The following is a 15,005-nucleotide window of genomic DNA, read 5'->3' on the forward strand; positions in this document are numbered from 1 at the left end:
TCTGCTGGAGCCCCCTGCAACCCTTTTTGAGTATACAGTCAAGATGTCAGTCCTTCTTTGGGTGTCCGTTAGGCTCTCCTGGCTTGTTGCCTCTCCTGCTCCAACTGTAGGTTAAAAAGAACGTACCTGCTTATTCCCCATAATACAGCAGATCATTGGCATCTGATAACGGTTTCCCATGGGAGAACTTTGAAAAGTTTTAAACACATTGAACTGACATACAAAAGCACTTACCAGGACCGAGGCATTTTCTCCTGGTCCCACACAGTGCCTGGTGTTTTATGGACAAGTTTTAGTTTTAAAAGATGCACGCAATTTATTATTGAATTAGTTTCATAAATCACTGTAAATCACCCTGTGCCACAGTAAACCATGGTGTTGCAGTAACCACTGGTGGCTACCTTGTTTTCTGTTGCCAGTGGTGGACTGGACCATATTGAGGCCCAGTTGTGTGTGTCTGTGTCCATTGGCCCTCTGAGCTGCTTTCCTACATTGCTCTCACCCTTTTCCTCCATCCTTTATTGCACTGTGGCCTAGACCCTCCTAGTCCACTATGTGTTTGCTGGATTGAGTTGGAAACAAGGTCTTTCATCACTGTGTTCTTTCTACATACTTGCATTGTTTGTATATTTGAAAGTACTCATTTGAAAGTGCTGTTTAATCCTAATCCAAAACTAAATAATTGTATACATATTTATACAGTGCTGTATTTTAATTTGAGTGTCTATGGGACTACTAGCACTTTGCTACCAGCCCGTCCCCTCCTAAAAGTAAATCCCAACTCCTCTGTTACGTAACCTGTTGAGAGGGTTTTGTTCCAACTTGGTCTACATCCTGTCCTCCTCCCCAAGTAACATCTTATGAAAATATCTTGCTTTGTTGCTCCGTCAAGAAATTACTCCTTTCAGTTCAACATATGGAATTTAACTAACAATTTTAAAGGACCATACCATGGCCCCTCATAAGCCTAATCACCAAAGCTCAGTTGCTTCAGTGTAAAACCTGTAGCAGCGACTACCAGATTACTCCACTTCAGCAAAATAGATTCTGCTTTTACTAGGAATACTTGTTAAACAAATCCATCCCAACCTTAATAAACTGTAGAAGTTTTGACAGCATCTTCCCACAGTTAAAATGCCTGGGCTTCCAACAACATTTACTACAGAATTCTTTGCATGCAAATGTACAAAGCGTATACCAGCACACATCCTCTAGAGCAGTCCGATCCCAATTAGGAATCGTGCCATTACTGCGACTTTAAAATGTCGCACACTACTAAAACTAAGCCTCTGAACAGTAATGAAATCCCGACCCCCATTACCCAGATTAAGGGGAACAGGAGTTGCAGGTGTCTCTCTCGATCCTCTTTGTCGGGGTAATGGGGTCAGGGGTTGCAGGGATGTCCCCCAATTCCAATAGACAGAGCTGGGGCAAAGAATGTTTTTGAAAAATGAAAATAAAAAAATAAAGGATCTGGAGGCTCTACCACCGACCCACGTCAGTGGGTGAGAACTGACGCTGCAGGGATAGAGGGGAGTCGCTGGCGCATTTCTGAGAGTACCGCTGAGAAGATGCGTGCTTAGACGGATTTGGGGGGGGGGGCACGGGTAGTGAGATGAGGGGCAGAGTGATCTTTGCGATCACTAAGCTGTAATGGATGTCAACATTTTCATGGTTGACACTACGGGCGGCGCAGTGATCACATAAATCCGTCCAATTAGACATTCTGAATCCAACAAATTCTGCTAATCTGCTGCCTCTGGCAACTTTGATACATCAAAAGCAAGAACCCAGTTTCAAGTATGCAAAGAACACTAGTCATATGTCCTACTGTATGTAAATTACCTTTTACAGAGAATGGTAAATGCTGAAGTTGGGTAAAGAGGAAGTCTTGGCTAGTTCTTAGATACCTCATGGTGGGTCCAGACGTGTCCGAGAAGTCACAAAGCTGGTAGATGACCTGCCAACCAGAAGAACACATTTGTTAGGACAAAGAGGTTAGCTATATAAGAAAAGCATTACAGGATGCTTAAACAAATTACTGAAAATCCTTAACTAATAATAGTGCTTCTTCAAGATTCAGTAATATTAATGAGATTACTCAGTGCAATGGGAAAACGGCCAATATCAAGAATGTCACCTATAACTGATTTAGTACTAAATTGCGGTGATGCATAGGATAGAAGATATGGAAGATTTACAAGGAGGTGCATAATAGGGATACCCCTTGAGTACACAAAACAGTAAACAATTAGGGGGGCGTGGCTTGATGGCTACGTGAGAGGGCGTTCCTTGGAGGAGCTCCCGATGATCCGATCCTGATCCGGGAAAAAAGTGATGGTTTTTGGCGGACTTTCGAGCCCACCGTGCATCTAAAGGCATATGAAAGTGGGGGGGCACACGGTGCGTGCCCTCCCCAACGGCGAGACTGCATATTCACAGAACCAGACCCCGAAGAAGGTGGCGGTCGTGCAAAGGAAGGGGAGCACCCAAGATGGCTGCCTGTGGACAAAGGGCCATAAAAGGTCCGACGAACTGAGGAAGACAAGGTTGGTCCCAACCAGACAGACGGGTCGCATGCACCTCGGGCTGAAGGCAAGAACATAAGGGCGAGCCCCCACTGCAGAGGCCATGGGTCGTGGCGAGCTAGCAGAGTGAATTCAGGTTCAGCGAAACCTCGCAGTGAAGGGGCCGGCGAGCGAACCCCGCGAGGATACAGCTGGGCGCGGGGGCCCAATCGACGCCACAAGATGTCTTCCAAGGTGGTGCGAACCTGGGTCAAACAGCCTACGATGGACTCTATGCTATGTCGCCCTCGGGCGCGGAAGGGGGCAATAGCAAAGAAACCCCTGCGGCAGCGACGGACCCACCGGGTACTATCCAGGAGGTGCTGGCAGCAATTGCCGACTTGAAGGTGGCCTGGGAGACGAAGCTGGGCCTGGCCATGAAAGAGTTGCAAGAGGGCCTAAACCTCAAGATGGGAGCTGTCCGAGAAGAAGTGAACCTGTTGCGCCAGGATGTGCGAACGATCGCGGAGCGCACTGAGGAACTGGAGAAGGAGCTGGCCCCGACCGTGGAGGCGTGCAATACACACGCCAAGGAACTTCATGCCCTCGTGCAACGAGTGGGCAATTTGGAGGACAGAGCAGAGCAGGCAGAGGGGTGCGCCAGGCGCAATAACATTCGCATAGTGGGGGTACCGGAGAGAATGGAAGGATCGAACCCCACGGATTTCGTTGAAACCATGCTTTTGCAGGAGATTACAGGCGGAGAGCTGACCCAGGGGTTCGCGGTCGAAAGTGCGCACAGGGCCCTGACCAGGAGACCGGCCCCAGGAGCCCCCCCGCGGCCGTTGATTGCAAAGATCTTGAACTATCGTGACCACGAGAAGATTCTCGAATTTTTCCGGAAAGGGGGCACGATAGAAAGGGGGTCAGCAAATATAACAGCGTATCCGGATTACACGCTGCTTGTACAACGGAGTCGAATGAACTTTGGAACGGTGAAGAGGAGGCTCAGAGAGGCAGGCCACTGCTACATGTTGCTTTACCCCGCTAAGTTAAAGGTGATTCATAAGAACAGATCCCTCTTCTTTGAGACGCCGAGCGACGCGATGGAATGGCTGGATATGCAAGGTCGACCACAGGAATCGGATGCCCAGACAGAAGCGGATGGAGATAAGTAGCACGCTGCAGAGGCACCCGTGAGGCCATAGCTATGACATTGGGACTAGAATATAGTTTGATATTGTGCTTGTGTGGGGGAAGTCACGGCATCTGCCGGCGGGTCCCGTTGAATTCACTTCTCCTAAATAGATGACTGGGAGCTCCTGGGGAGCAACCTCTGCACCCGATAGTAGTACACTTAGTTAGGTCACTGTTAGATTGGTGACACCCCACGGGGTCCTTGTTCTTGGTCATGACACGGGTCCAGACGTGGGTAGGCCTGAGATCCAGGGATGGAGCTGGGCTAGTGTTGGGGGTTGGTGGGGAGGGGGTGACGGGGGGTAAGGTTCGTTAACAGGGAACATTATGGGGAGGGGTGGGACGGAGATAGACCGACTAGATGGCATCGGGTAATCTCAGAATTGTGACCTGGAATGTACGGGGCCTCAACAGGGGCCTCAACAGCTACCTTAAACGTAACAAAGTGATGATGTATTTAAAGAGGATGCGCGTAGACATAGCCCTGCTGCAAGAGACCCACCTCACTAGGAAAAGGCTGGAGGGGGTCGGGAGGAAATGGAAGGGCACCGTTGTGGGGGCGGCGTACTCAGCGTATGCTAGAGGGGTTGTCACGTGGGTGGCGCCCCAAGTGCCGTTTCGAGTGCTTGAATCTACGGTGGACCCGGAGGGTAGAATGGTGGTGGTAACGGGTCTCTTGGAAAACAGAGAAGTACACATCATAAATTTGTACGCCCCCAATAACGATACAGCGGCTTACTTTAGGACCCTCTACGGTAAACTTGGCCCCCTGGCGGGGGGTACGGTAGTGTGGGGGGGATTTTAACTGTACCGTAGACCCCAGTATGGATAGGTCCAAGGTCAGGGCAGGAAAAACGGCACCGGCGGCTAAAACGCTGAGTACCCTACTGAAAGACCTAGGCCTAGAGGATGCGTGGAGAAGGCTGCATCCCACGGACAGACAGTACTCACACTACACAGCGCCACATGATTTGTACACAAGGTTAGAATACATGTTTGTAACAGCCGGGATAGTGAGAGAAATAGAAGGAGCAGAACACAAAGCCCGAGTGCTTTCCGACCACTCGCCCTTGGTGGTGGACTGGAGACACCAGCCCCCACGACCGCAGATCCCTACATGGAGACTTAGGACCGAGGCTCTGCAGGATGAGGGGTTTCGGGAGGGCCTGAGGGACGCCATTGAAGAATATTTTGATACAAACACGGGAAGCATAAGCTCTGTGGGCACATTGTGGGAAGCGTTTAAGGTGGTGGTGCGTGGGGTAGCTATCTCCCAAGTTAAGGGGCTACAGGGGGGGTCGAAAGGGAGCTCCGGGAGGCGGAAAGGGAGCTAGAGGAGCTCACGTGTTGCGTGAGCACCGCTCATAATAACAGAACCAAAGTAGAGGAGCTACAGTTGTCCTGCAGTGCACTCTGGTATAGACTGTGTAGACTCAGCCACACAAAATATACGGAGAGGATACACGCAGGGGGCGACAAGCCAGGCAGATTGCTGGCTTGGCTGTACAAGAGTGAGACCCCACCGCTCGGTGATTAGTGAGATTCAGGGCGAAGGAGGTAGCATATGCAACACCCAGAAAGGGGTAAATGAGGAATTCCTTAAGTTTTACAGACACTTGTACGAGGACACGGGGGAGGATATGAGCCAAGACATACTAGACACATTGGGGGACATTGAGCTGCCCACCTTAGATGATCTGGAACGTTCCGAGTTGGACACACCCGTCACCTCGGATGAGCTGGAGGTAGTGATTCGGAACTTGCCCACTTGTAAGGAGCCGGTTTCGGATGGGCTGCCCAGCGAGTTCTACAAAACATACCAGCAAGAGTTGCTCCAGCCACTGCTTGCCACTTTCAACGAGGCCTATGAGAAGGGTGAACTCCCATTGTCCCTCCGTGAGGCTGTAATCATCCCACTCCTGAAACCAGGCAAGGTGGCCGTGGAGCGAGGGTCTTACAGACCGTTGTCCATGCTCAACCAGGAAAGCAAAATACTCACAGCGGTGCTGGCTAATAGACTGAAGAGGGTGATTAAGAAACTGATACACCCAGATCAGACGGGATATGTTCCGGGTAGGAACATCACCGATAACCACCGGAGGCTACACCATGTCATAGACCAAACTGAGGAGGATACGGGCGAGCTGGCTACAGTGTCGTTAGACGCGGTCAAGGCCTTCGACTCGGTACGATGGCCCTGGCTGAAAGCGGTCCTGAAGGGGTACGGAGTGGGACCCGGATACCTCAGATGGGTACAGTTGTTTTACAGCACCCCTATGGCGAGGGTCAAGACAGGGTCCACGGTCTCAGATTCTTGGCAACTGAGCAGGGGGACCAGACAGGGATGTCCCTGGTCACCTATGCTATATATACTGGCATTGGAGCCGCTGGCAATATGCCTGCTTCAACAATATGGGGAGGTGGGCATAAAAACGGCCAGTGGAGAGCATCTGATATCATTATATGCGGATGATATGCTCCTTTATTTGCGCTACCCAGAAGAAAACCTACAGTACGTCCTAGAGGTGATAGAACGGTACGCCATCCTCTCCGGTATATCGGTGAACCCTGGAAAGTCCAGCCTGTTCCCTTTGGGTAGATAGGAATGTCCCGGTGCAGAGGCTGCCTGTTCTGCCAATACCATGGCAGCCCGCAACATTTAGGTATTTGGGAATAAACATTTATCACAAGATCGAGACAGAACACAAGCACAACACAGAAAAGGCAATAGAGGGGATTAAGAACAGTATGGTATTCTGGTCCAGATTGCCCCTGACCATGATGGGGAGGGCGGCCTTGCTCAAGATGGTGGTCCTGCCTAGACTCTTGCACTTCTTTATAAACGTCCCGTTTCTGATACCAAGGAGCCTATTCGCGAAACTTCACAGCTTGTGTAGGGGTTTCGTGTGGGGCAGCTTTAGGAATAGGGTGGCTCTGTGGAAGCTCCAGAACCCGTGTGACAGGGGGGGGATAGGCCTGCCTAACTTCGAACTCTACTACCTGGCGGGGCAGCTGCAGTACGTGGCCAGGTGGCTCTCGACTGAAGATTCGGCGGAAGCCAGGCTCCTGCGCAAAGATACAGCCCCATACTTTCTGATGGAAGTGGTGTGGTTGGGCAGAGATAAACTGGAGGGCAAGGGGCGGCTACTGAGGTTGGGCTAGGAGATCTGGCACAGGACATGGAAGATTGGGGGGGACTCGGAACCATACTCCCAGCAGACCCCTTTGGCGGCTCTGTGTGGGAGCCACTCAACTACTAGAATCGGTCCGCAGATACTGGGAACAGGTAGGTCTAGCCACCCTCGGGGACATTTGGCAGGAAGGGGAGGCGGTGGACTTTCAGCGGCTGCAGGAAGAGACAGGAGTACATGGTGGCCAATATATAACCTACACTAGGCTGGTGAAAAAGACTAGAGAAAGATGGCCGGAGACCGTGCTCGCGGAGGATCCAGATGCCTCCCTAGAAACCATGTATGATGTGTCGGAGGGCGGGCACGAAATATCGAGGATATATGAGCTCCTGCGAGCAAGGGCAGGGAAGGAGTTGCTCCAGTTGAGACAAGATGAGTTGGTGGGAGGACCCATGAAAGATGGGCAGTGGGAACGGGCCCAGAGGTACCATAAAAAAGTGTCCCGTTACGCGAGATTCCAACAGCTTCAATTGTATGTTACCCACAGGGCTTATTTAACCCCCGGGAAGATTGCAAAGTTTGGGGGATCAGCTATGCAGCAATACCCCAGGTGTGGGGAGGTGAACGCGGGACTGCTACACATGTTTTGGGCTTGCCCGGAGGTGCATAGATTTTGGAACGAGGTCAAGACGAGACTGGCTGGCGGGGGGGGGGTGGTGCTGGATGTGGAATCGGCCTGGTCATGCATGCTTGGACTATTCCCTAGACCCCGGCATTTGAAACACATAAGCAAGATGAAGGACCTGGCCTATGTCTTGGCCAAACGTAGGATCGCCATGGGCTGGAAGGCGGCCCACAGACCTAGGGTGGAGTTATGGTGGACAGACCTCTTGAGGTGGGCAGAAGCTGATACTTAGTCTGGTTTGAAGCGGTCACCGGGGGGGGGGGGCGAAGAAGCAGCAGGGCCCTTGCTGGCCTGGCGGCAATTGCTGGCCTCGTTAGCAAACCCCCACCAGGGTGACAACGTAACAGAGGACCCGATTGATGGCTGTCTAGGTAGTGTGCCACCCAATGATATTCCTGTAAACAATATGTGAGGACCGGCTCTAGTTTAAAGGGGGAGGGGGGAGTTTGAAAATGTGTTGGAATATGATGCTTTCTAAGTTTTGAAACAGTTGTAGTGTGTTTGTTTGACCTTAAAAAATAAAATAAAAATATATTTAAAAAATAAAAGAAAAACAGTAAACAATTAGAATTAAACAAAATATCCCACCAATTAGTGGAGCTGTGAGGGAAGACTATCAAAGAGAAACAGGGCTTTTTGATGAACCCAGGCCATGAAGCACCCTAAAGGCAAAGGTGCTACTAATGACCCTGATGAGGACTAACATTAATGTTCATTGTATAAAAGGTTTGTTACACCAGGCCCAGGGAAAATTAAAAGTATGTTTTAAAAATTGCAAAACAATGCACAATAGTACATTTTGCTTTACTTTGTGGCTAGAAAGAAGTTCATAATTAGGGCTCCCAGTTTTTTGTTTGCTGATTTGTAAACAAATACGGGTGGAAAGCACTCCAAATTACTTTCAGTATTCATGTGTAAAAAACAAAAGAGCACGATTTCATGTGCCTTGTTTAGCTCTACAATTATACCTTGCTGGACAAAGTGTCACAACAGAGAGGCTAAACAAAGTTACTTATTTCCCTTTAAAATTGTTTAAAGTGCTACAGAGAAGTTGATATCCTCAGCATGAGGGGCAGATGTGTATGTGTAAGCTGAAAATGGATCTTGGCTTGATCTACAAGAACCTAGCTCTGTGAGCTTCCCATTACGGGCATCAAAGCACAGCATTTGTAATTTGAATTAATGCAGGAAAGCACTAGTTGCAAATCATTTCTTTTACAGAGCAAATATAAACGTGGATAAAAACATAAAATGACCAACACATATGGATAAGTATAAACGGAAATATTGAAAAAATAAACACCATAAAACCGGGAGCCTTATTCATAATCCATTATAGGCTAGTAAAGATCTGGTTTAATTCCCATCCCATCAAATCCTGTTGACAGCAAGAATGTAATATGCTTTCTTAATAGTTCATAGAATGTAAAATAGTCCTATCATGAACTAGAGTTCCTTTCCAACTCTAAACACAGATGAATTATGGACTATCATGGTCTGGGACGTGATGACAGTTTAAATCATCTGAAAAATTATTTTGTTAACTAATTAGACAAACAACAAAAGGGAGCTTGTATACATTTTTCTTAAACACTGAAGAATACATTATACGCAGATACATGTATACTGAAATGTGAGAGAGGGAAGATAGCTCAGCGGCAATGCGCTTCTCTTGGAAGCAAGACAACACAGAGCAGCACAGGTTTGAATACCAGTCTCGCGCGTAGAGACTGGTCTCTGGTTATTAAGCACATTATAAATGAATAATTGATTAATTAATTGTGTGTCTCCCTACAGAAGGAGGGAACAGCATTAGTGAATAAAAAACTGTGGGGTGCGATGGGGGGGGGGGGGGGGGACTATCTGGATCTTAAGCATCTGGGTAAGTGCTGCCAAAATAATTTGTGCCAGAGTGTGCAAGCAGTGACTTAAAGGAGTTGGGGCATGACTTTCAGAGTGATCCCTCTCTCTACGCGCGAGAAGCTTTGACACAGTCACAGTGGTGCCATCTGGCTCCCACATTAGTATTTTTAAAAGGTGTTCTAGTAACCAATGCAACAACAACTCTGCACAAGAAATCTGTAGGAATTGAAGGGCATAGCTCTCAACCCTCACGCTTTTGGCGTGTGTCACCTGCCTCGTAAAGGGCTGACTCACCCGCCAAGCCTCCTGCACGCCCATTCATTCCAATGGGCGTCTCATCCGCCAAAAACAAAATCGGGCGATTTCACCCGCCTTTGCGACACAAATGGTTGAGAGCTATGGAAGATGGCTCTTTTCCAGAAGTCCACAGGTGAGCATTAAGGTTGACAAACCTGTAGTGTTAGGCAGGGCTAATATCTACTATGACAATGATGCACTTTAAAATTTGAAAATAAGGTAATAAAACAGAAAAGTGTCTCTAAAGGTCACCACAATAAGCTAAACAAGTATGCAACACAATGTCGCAGATGAGAACATTTTTTAGATACTGTGATAAAGTACACATTAATTTAGAACGTTGTCCATGGGAAGTGTTGAGATGGATTTTCAGAATCAGCCCTGTGGACAGATTCTGCAAGGACGCCCTATTCTGATGAACCGGAAAAGGCACAAATGTCTAGCCAAACTATCTGGGTAGTGTGATCAAACAGCAAAGCTTAAACTTAGGAAGGCGTGACATCTGGTGAAGGTTTCCGTTATGCACACAAAGAACACTCTTAATAATTTAAGTTAGGCAGAGTGTAAACAAATACAGTTACTTATTTAGGCCTTAGACAACACCCATCAAATAAAAACCACAATTAGCACTACAACAGTCACAAATAATATACTATATAATAAATGTCCAGCTGTAGGTTTGTCTGAAGCCGTCCTGCCCGCTTCGCCCGTTATCAAAGCTAGATGGAGTTGTTGCCTTACGCATGCAACAATATGACTTCAAGTTCATCTTCCAGGCAAACAACATGTGTATTTCAACAATGATAACAGCTGCAGAAAAGGCCCATGACAGGGATACCACTTCAAAAGCATTCTTCAAGTTGCATAAACTAAGAAAATGTATACATTAAAAAAAAAAAAAAATTCATTTGATTAAGCACTATTTCTCTAACAAAATAAATTACTTTTTTCAATGTTCTTATGTATTATGCAATTATTAATTTTAATATGTCGGTGTGAATTACTATATATCACAATACTCGGGTCTACTGCAAATCATGTTGCATGTGAATTTTATTACCCCGACATCTTAGATTTGAGTCCAAAACCTTTAAGTGGAATCTAAGACAATGAGGCGCAGATACAACAATTGACCATATGTACTATGTTCAACTTTCAACGTATTTTGTTTGGGGTTACTACTCATCCATGTAAAAGGAGCAAGATCCTTTATACATTCTTTTTTCTATTAACAAAAATGACAGTAAAATACACCACATATTTACACTCTGAAAATGTTTTCCTTTACGCATATTAGGCCATGTACACAGGGTTTTCCACTAGAGAGTGTGAGAGAGTTAATATATGACAATGCATTACTTACCGTTAAAGCATTTCTGATGGTTGTATCTGCTTAGATTCACATGCTGTGCATAGGTCCGACATCCAGTGGTCACTGCGGAGTATTGCATTTTGTTTTTCATGTGCTGAATAAAGGACGCTTAACAGAGACCTTTTGGATTTTGATGGGTCTTTTTTGGTATTTATGGAGGAGTGCCAGGTAGCGCTATTCCTCATGACATAGCTGGTGCTCTAGGGCTGAGTTGGCAAGACTGTCAATAACACACACAGTTTCCCTTACAAGTGCAAGCAATCCCCTCGCAAGCCATCAAGAGAAACTAACTTAAGCCAGAGCACTCGTAGCGTAAGAAATGAAAGCCGTTCTTAACAGACCAGGAAAGCAACACTCAACCAGCAGGGTTAAACAACGCTACGCGTTCCGCACATACCTTGTGCTTCTTCAGGCTGGAATTAGTTAAACATCTTCTTTCCCTTCCTAACACATTAAGTCTGTTGGCCAGACTCTACCTCTGATTCAATGATCAAGTAATTGCAAAGTAAATGACTGAAATAAAGCTCACTATTCAGGCAGCCACGTAAGAATGTCTTCAAATTGTAAACAACTTCTGTCTGTGAGAAACCATAGGGTGTCTCACTTGCTAGTCCCCGGGCATCTCTCTCTCTCAGGTGGCCAGAGTACAGCCCTCGCCTATGGAGCCAGACCCTGGTGGTGGACCAGTGCAGGAGGATCCCCTGAGCGAGGGATCTTCAAGGGGGGAGGGGCAGAAGGGTGGGGGTGAGCCAGCCGATGGCGAGATGTGGTATTTCCCCCACCCCTGCTTTCCCGTGCCCAAACCCCATCCTATTTTATGGAATTCTCCAACATCCCAACTCCCACCACCCCCCCTTTCTACACAAACACTGGGCCGAGGAAGAGGCCGACAGAGTAAAAAGGCTAACACTTAAATATCGCATTGGACATGTCCCGTCAATCAGGTCAGGCAAAGTCGGGCACTTGACCGTAATCACATAAATCTGATGCCCATTAGCTCACCACAGCTAAAAAGCAGAACATTGAGACACTCTGAGCAAGGTGAGACACGAGAAGTAGCAGGAGCAGGTCTTTCGGAGCAAAGCCAAACCCACAGGAAGCAGGACTATCCATCGAGGGACCATAGCGAAGGGTGGGGAAACCCTGAATGTCCACGCAGGATCCCAGACAAGAAGAAGCCTGCATTGCGTGTCAAGGACGCCAGCAACACTCCCGTGTTAAAGACAGAGTTGGGGAGGTGAGGCCAAACCTGCAGTATCAACCTTGACACGTGAATCAAAGCCGTAGAGACAAGAAAGGAATGCACACACCCGGTGAGCTATCAAAAGACAGGAAAGGCCAGTTTGTGTCAAGGAAAGATTGAAGCCACATCAGTGTATCTCACAATTGAAGGTTCCCTGCATGTTGATAAGACGTGAAAGAAACTAACGTTAAAGATAACGGTGAAGCCAGCTATACAGACTAGCGGAATGGTCCGGCGAAAGGGAGTAGCCCACTCGAAAATCTCTGCTAAATGTATGAAATCTTGTTATAAAGCGGCAAGTGCATGAACTCTGAAATGCGCAATGATCAAGATTAATCCTTTTGAAAGGGGAAATGAAAAGGTGATTGCTTTAAGAGCAAGATCTCTTTGAACTTTGTTGATTGTGTTATGAACTACCAAGACCAAGAGACACTGGGGCAAATACCATAGGGGAGAGATAAAATGAAAGTCAAAGTGGTCCTGCAGAGGTCTATGGAAAAGGCCTTGCACATTTAAAAGTCTGACATCAGAAGAAGGTCCGATCCTGACAGAGGGAGACCTGGAATATGAAATTAGATGGAGAAAGGGAACCCCTAACGAATGTGAATAAAGCTTGGGACAGGGAATCCCTGCAAGTGCTGTTATTGCAAGGTCTGAGCCCCACTCAGGGAGACCTACGTGAACTTTTGTTGAACTGTGAAATAACTTTTGGAAAACTGGAATAAGAGACTTTAATGTGGAAGACTAAGCAGGCCTCGACCCACGTTTTGAACTGGCTTTTTTTTTATAACCTGAGCCAGAGTGTGTCATCCTGTTTATGGGGGTTGCCTTACTCCATGTTGTCCAGCGTGAGGAGGAGAACTGACTCAGCCACCTTGATCTTTTATGTTATAACATGGACTTTCCTTTGCATACACATTCCCCTTTACACACGTTTTGTATGAGACAGGGAAGGCATTATGTTTTGTTAGTATAGGGCATTTTGATCTTACTAAGACTGACTAGAACTGTGTTGATGGAAGACACTACTCCCATCATAGCTATAGGACAAAGTAAGTTTTTCCAAACCCCAAGAAACGAATAAAGGTATTGAAACTTGCAAATCCTGTGTCAGTGTCATACCTGTGATACCATGCCTCGCTTACACTTTTCAGGTCAGAAAATACCATATAAGGTCATGAACTTGCCCAGGAAAACTGCTGCTTTCGAGGGCTAGTGATGCCTTTGCTTCTACTTCATCCAGGAAGGGGGTGGGGCTGTCTGGTCCATTTCCACATCCTTGGTGCCTGACAGTCTAGGTGTTTGGCATGAGTGAAACCCACAGTGGTCCCTTACCACGGCTGGTTTGAATGGAGCAGATCTGTACAATTGGTGGGTTTGGACTTGATTCCAGCCAGGATTTAGGATAAGAAGAGAATTCCTGCAGCTATTTGTTCAGATCAGCGTTGGAGCCAAGTATACTGCGCAGACAAGCAGCCGACTGAAGATGCATGGATGACTCCTGAAGAGGCCCAGCATCCATTCCTGAGTTCGGACCAGTGAAGTCCTGCTGGACTACTGAGAAAGCCCTGAGCGGTGCTTCAGCCCTTGGGCTGGTGGGACCACCCTTGGCGCATTCCCAAGGAACCAGCCATACTGAGCACTCTGAAGTGTCCGGGGACCAACTGGTGGACCGACCAGCTCTCCACTCGGCTACCTTGGTAGTATCGTTGCTGTTCCGCATTCATCGCCGGCACATTGTTGTTCACCAGCTTGTGGGATAAAGCGCATTCCTGACTAATATCAGCATCCCAGCTTTAAGGGATCCTGCTCTGGAATGTCTTCAATGTGAGTGGAAAGACGCCTGCTGTCGCCGTTGCTGGAACTCATCTTCCCCCGTCTGGTGAAGTGTCCTGTCCTCAAGAGGTCTGCATCGGTGTATTCTGTATTTCTTCTGCGCAAAGGGTTGCACTCTGCTCCTGGAACTGACCAGAAGAATGGTTGACCCTCAGGTCCTGGGCAACTTTCCCTGGATCCAATGGAGGGAAAACCTACCTCCAGTGACTCCAAGCCAAAACACCTAGACATCTGAGAAAACTGGAGTCAGGAGGATGAGTAGTTGTAATGTATTCACTTCCCCCAGTTCACCTTAGAATAAACCTAAGAATTAACTTTGGTCATTCCATTCTAATACTTTTTGATTGTTGAATCTAAGAGCTTGTATCTAAAGGATAAGAATATAATTTTACCTACGTGTAACTTTGTTGAATATCTTCTGCAACATTATGCCACCACAAGAACTGTTCCAACATCAATCCCCTCTGCTAAGAAGCAGCTTTGTGGCATTTGGACACAAGGCCCCATAACATCATATGGATTGGACTTATAAAGTTACGGCATATTCTTGTGAAATGGTTTCATGTCACTGCCTCACTACCTACTTTATTTTTCTTGTCTAACTTATTGAATGCATTTCTAAGAACATAAAGGTGATTGTATAAATGTTTGACAATGGAGTATTGTGTGATAGTATCACCTGATATTTCATTTCATAGTGCATGCTTTTGGGCATAGAATAAATGAACAAGTTACTTCTTACCTTGTAACGTTCTTTCGATGGGATGTTCCTCCGACGTATTCCTTATCTTTGATATTTTTATCTCCAGCTTGCTGGCCTCGGAAAAAATGTTTCCCAGTAGAGGGCGCTGTGCGTCGACGGCCACCGTCATCA

General features: G+C 47.1%; 1 protein-coding gene across 1 annotated transcript in view; it reads right to left on the reverse strand.

Annotated features, from left to right (window-relative positions):
* NUP205 (nucleoporin 205) overlaps window positions 1–15,005 on the reverse strand; it is a 1,887,652-nt gene that overhangs the window by 935,730 nt on the left and 936,917 nt on the right. Inside the window, exon 23 of the mRNA XM_069628771.1 lies at window positions 1,846–1,960. Coding sequence (XP_069484872.1) covers window positions 1,846–1,960 — 115 coding nt within the window. The remainder of the gene's footprint in view (window positions 1–1,845; window positions 1,961–15,005) is intronic.

Source organism: Ambystoma mexicanum, chromosome 12 (assembly GCF_040938575.1).
Source record: "Ambystoma mexicanum isolate Mex_15411 chromosome 12, UKY_AmexF1_1, whole genome shotgun sequence".
Lineage (NCBI taxonomy): Eukaryota > Metazoa > Chordata > Amphibia > Caudata > Ambystomatidae > Ambystoma > Ambystoma mexicanum.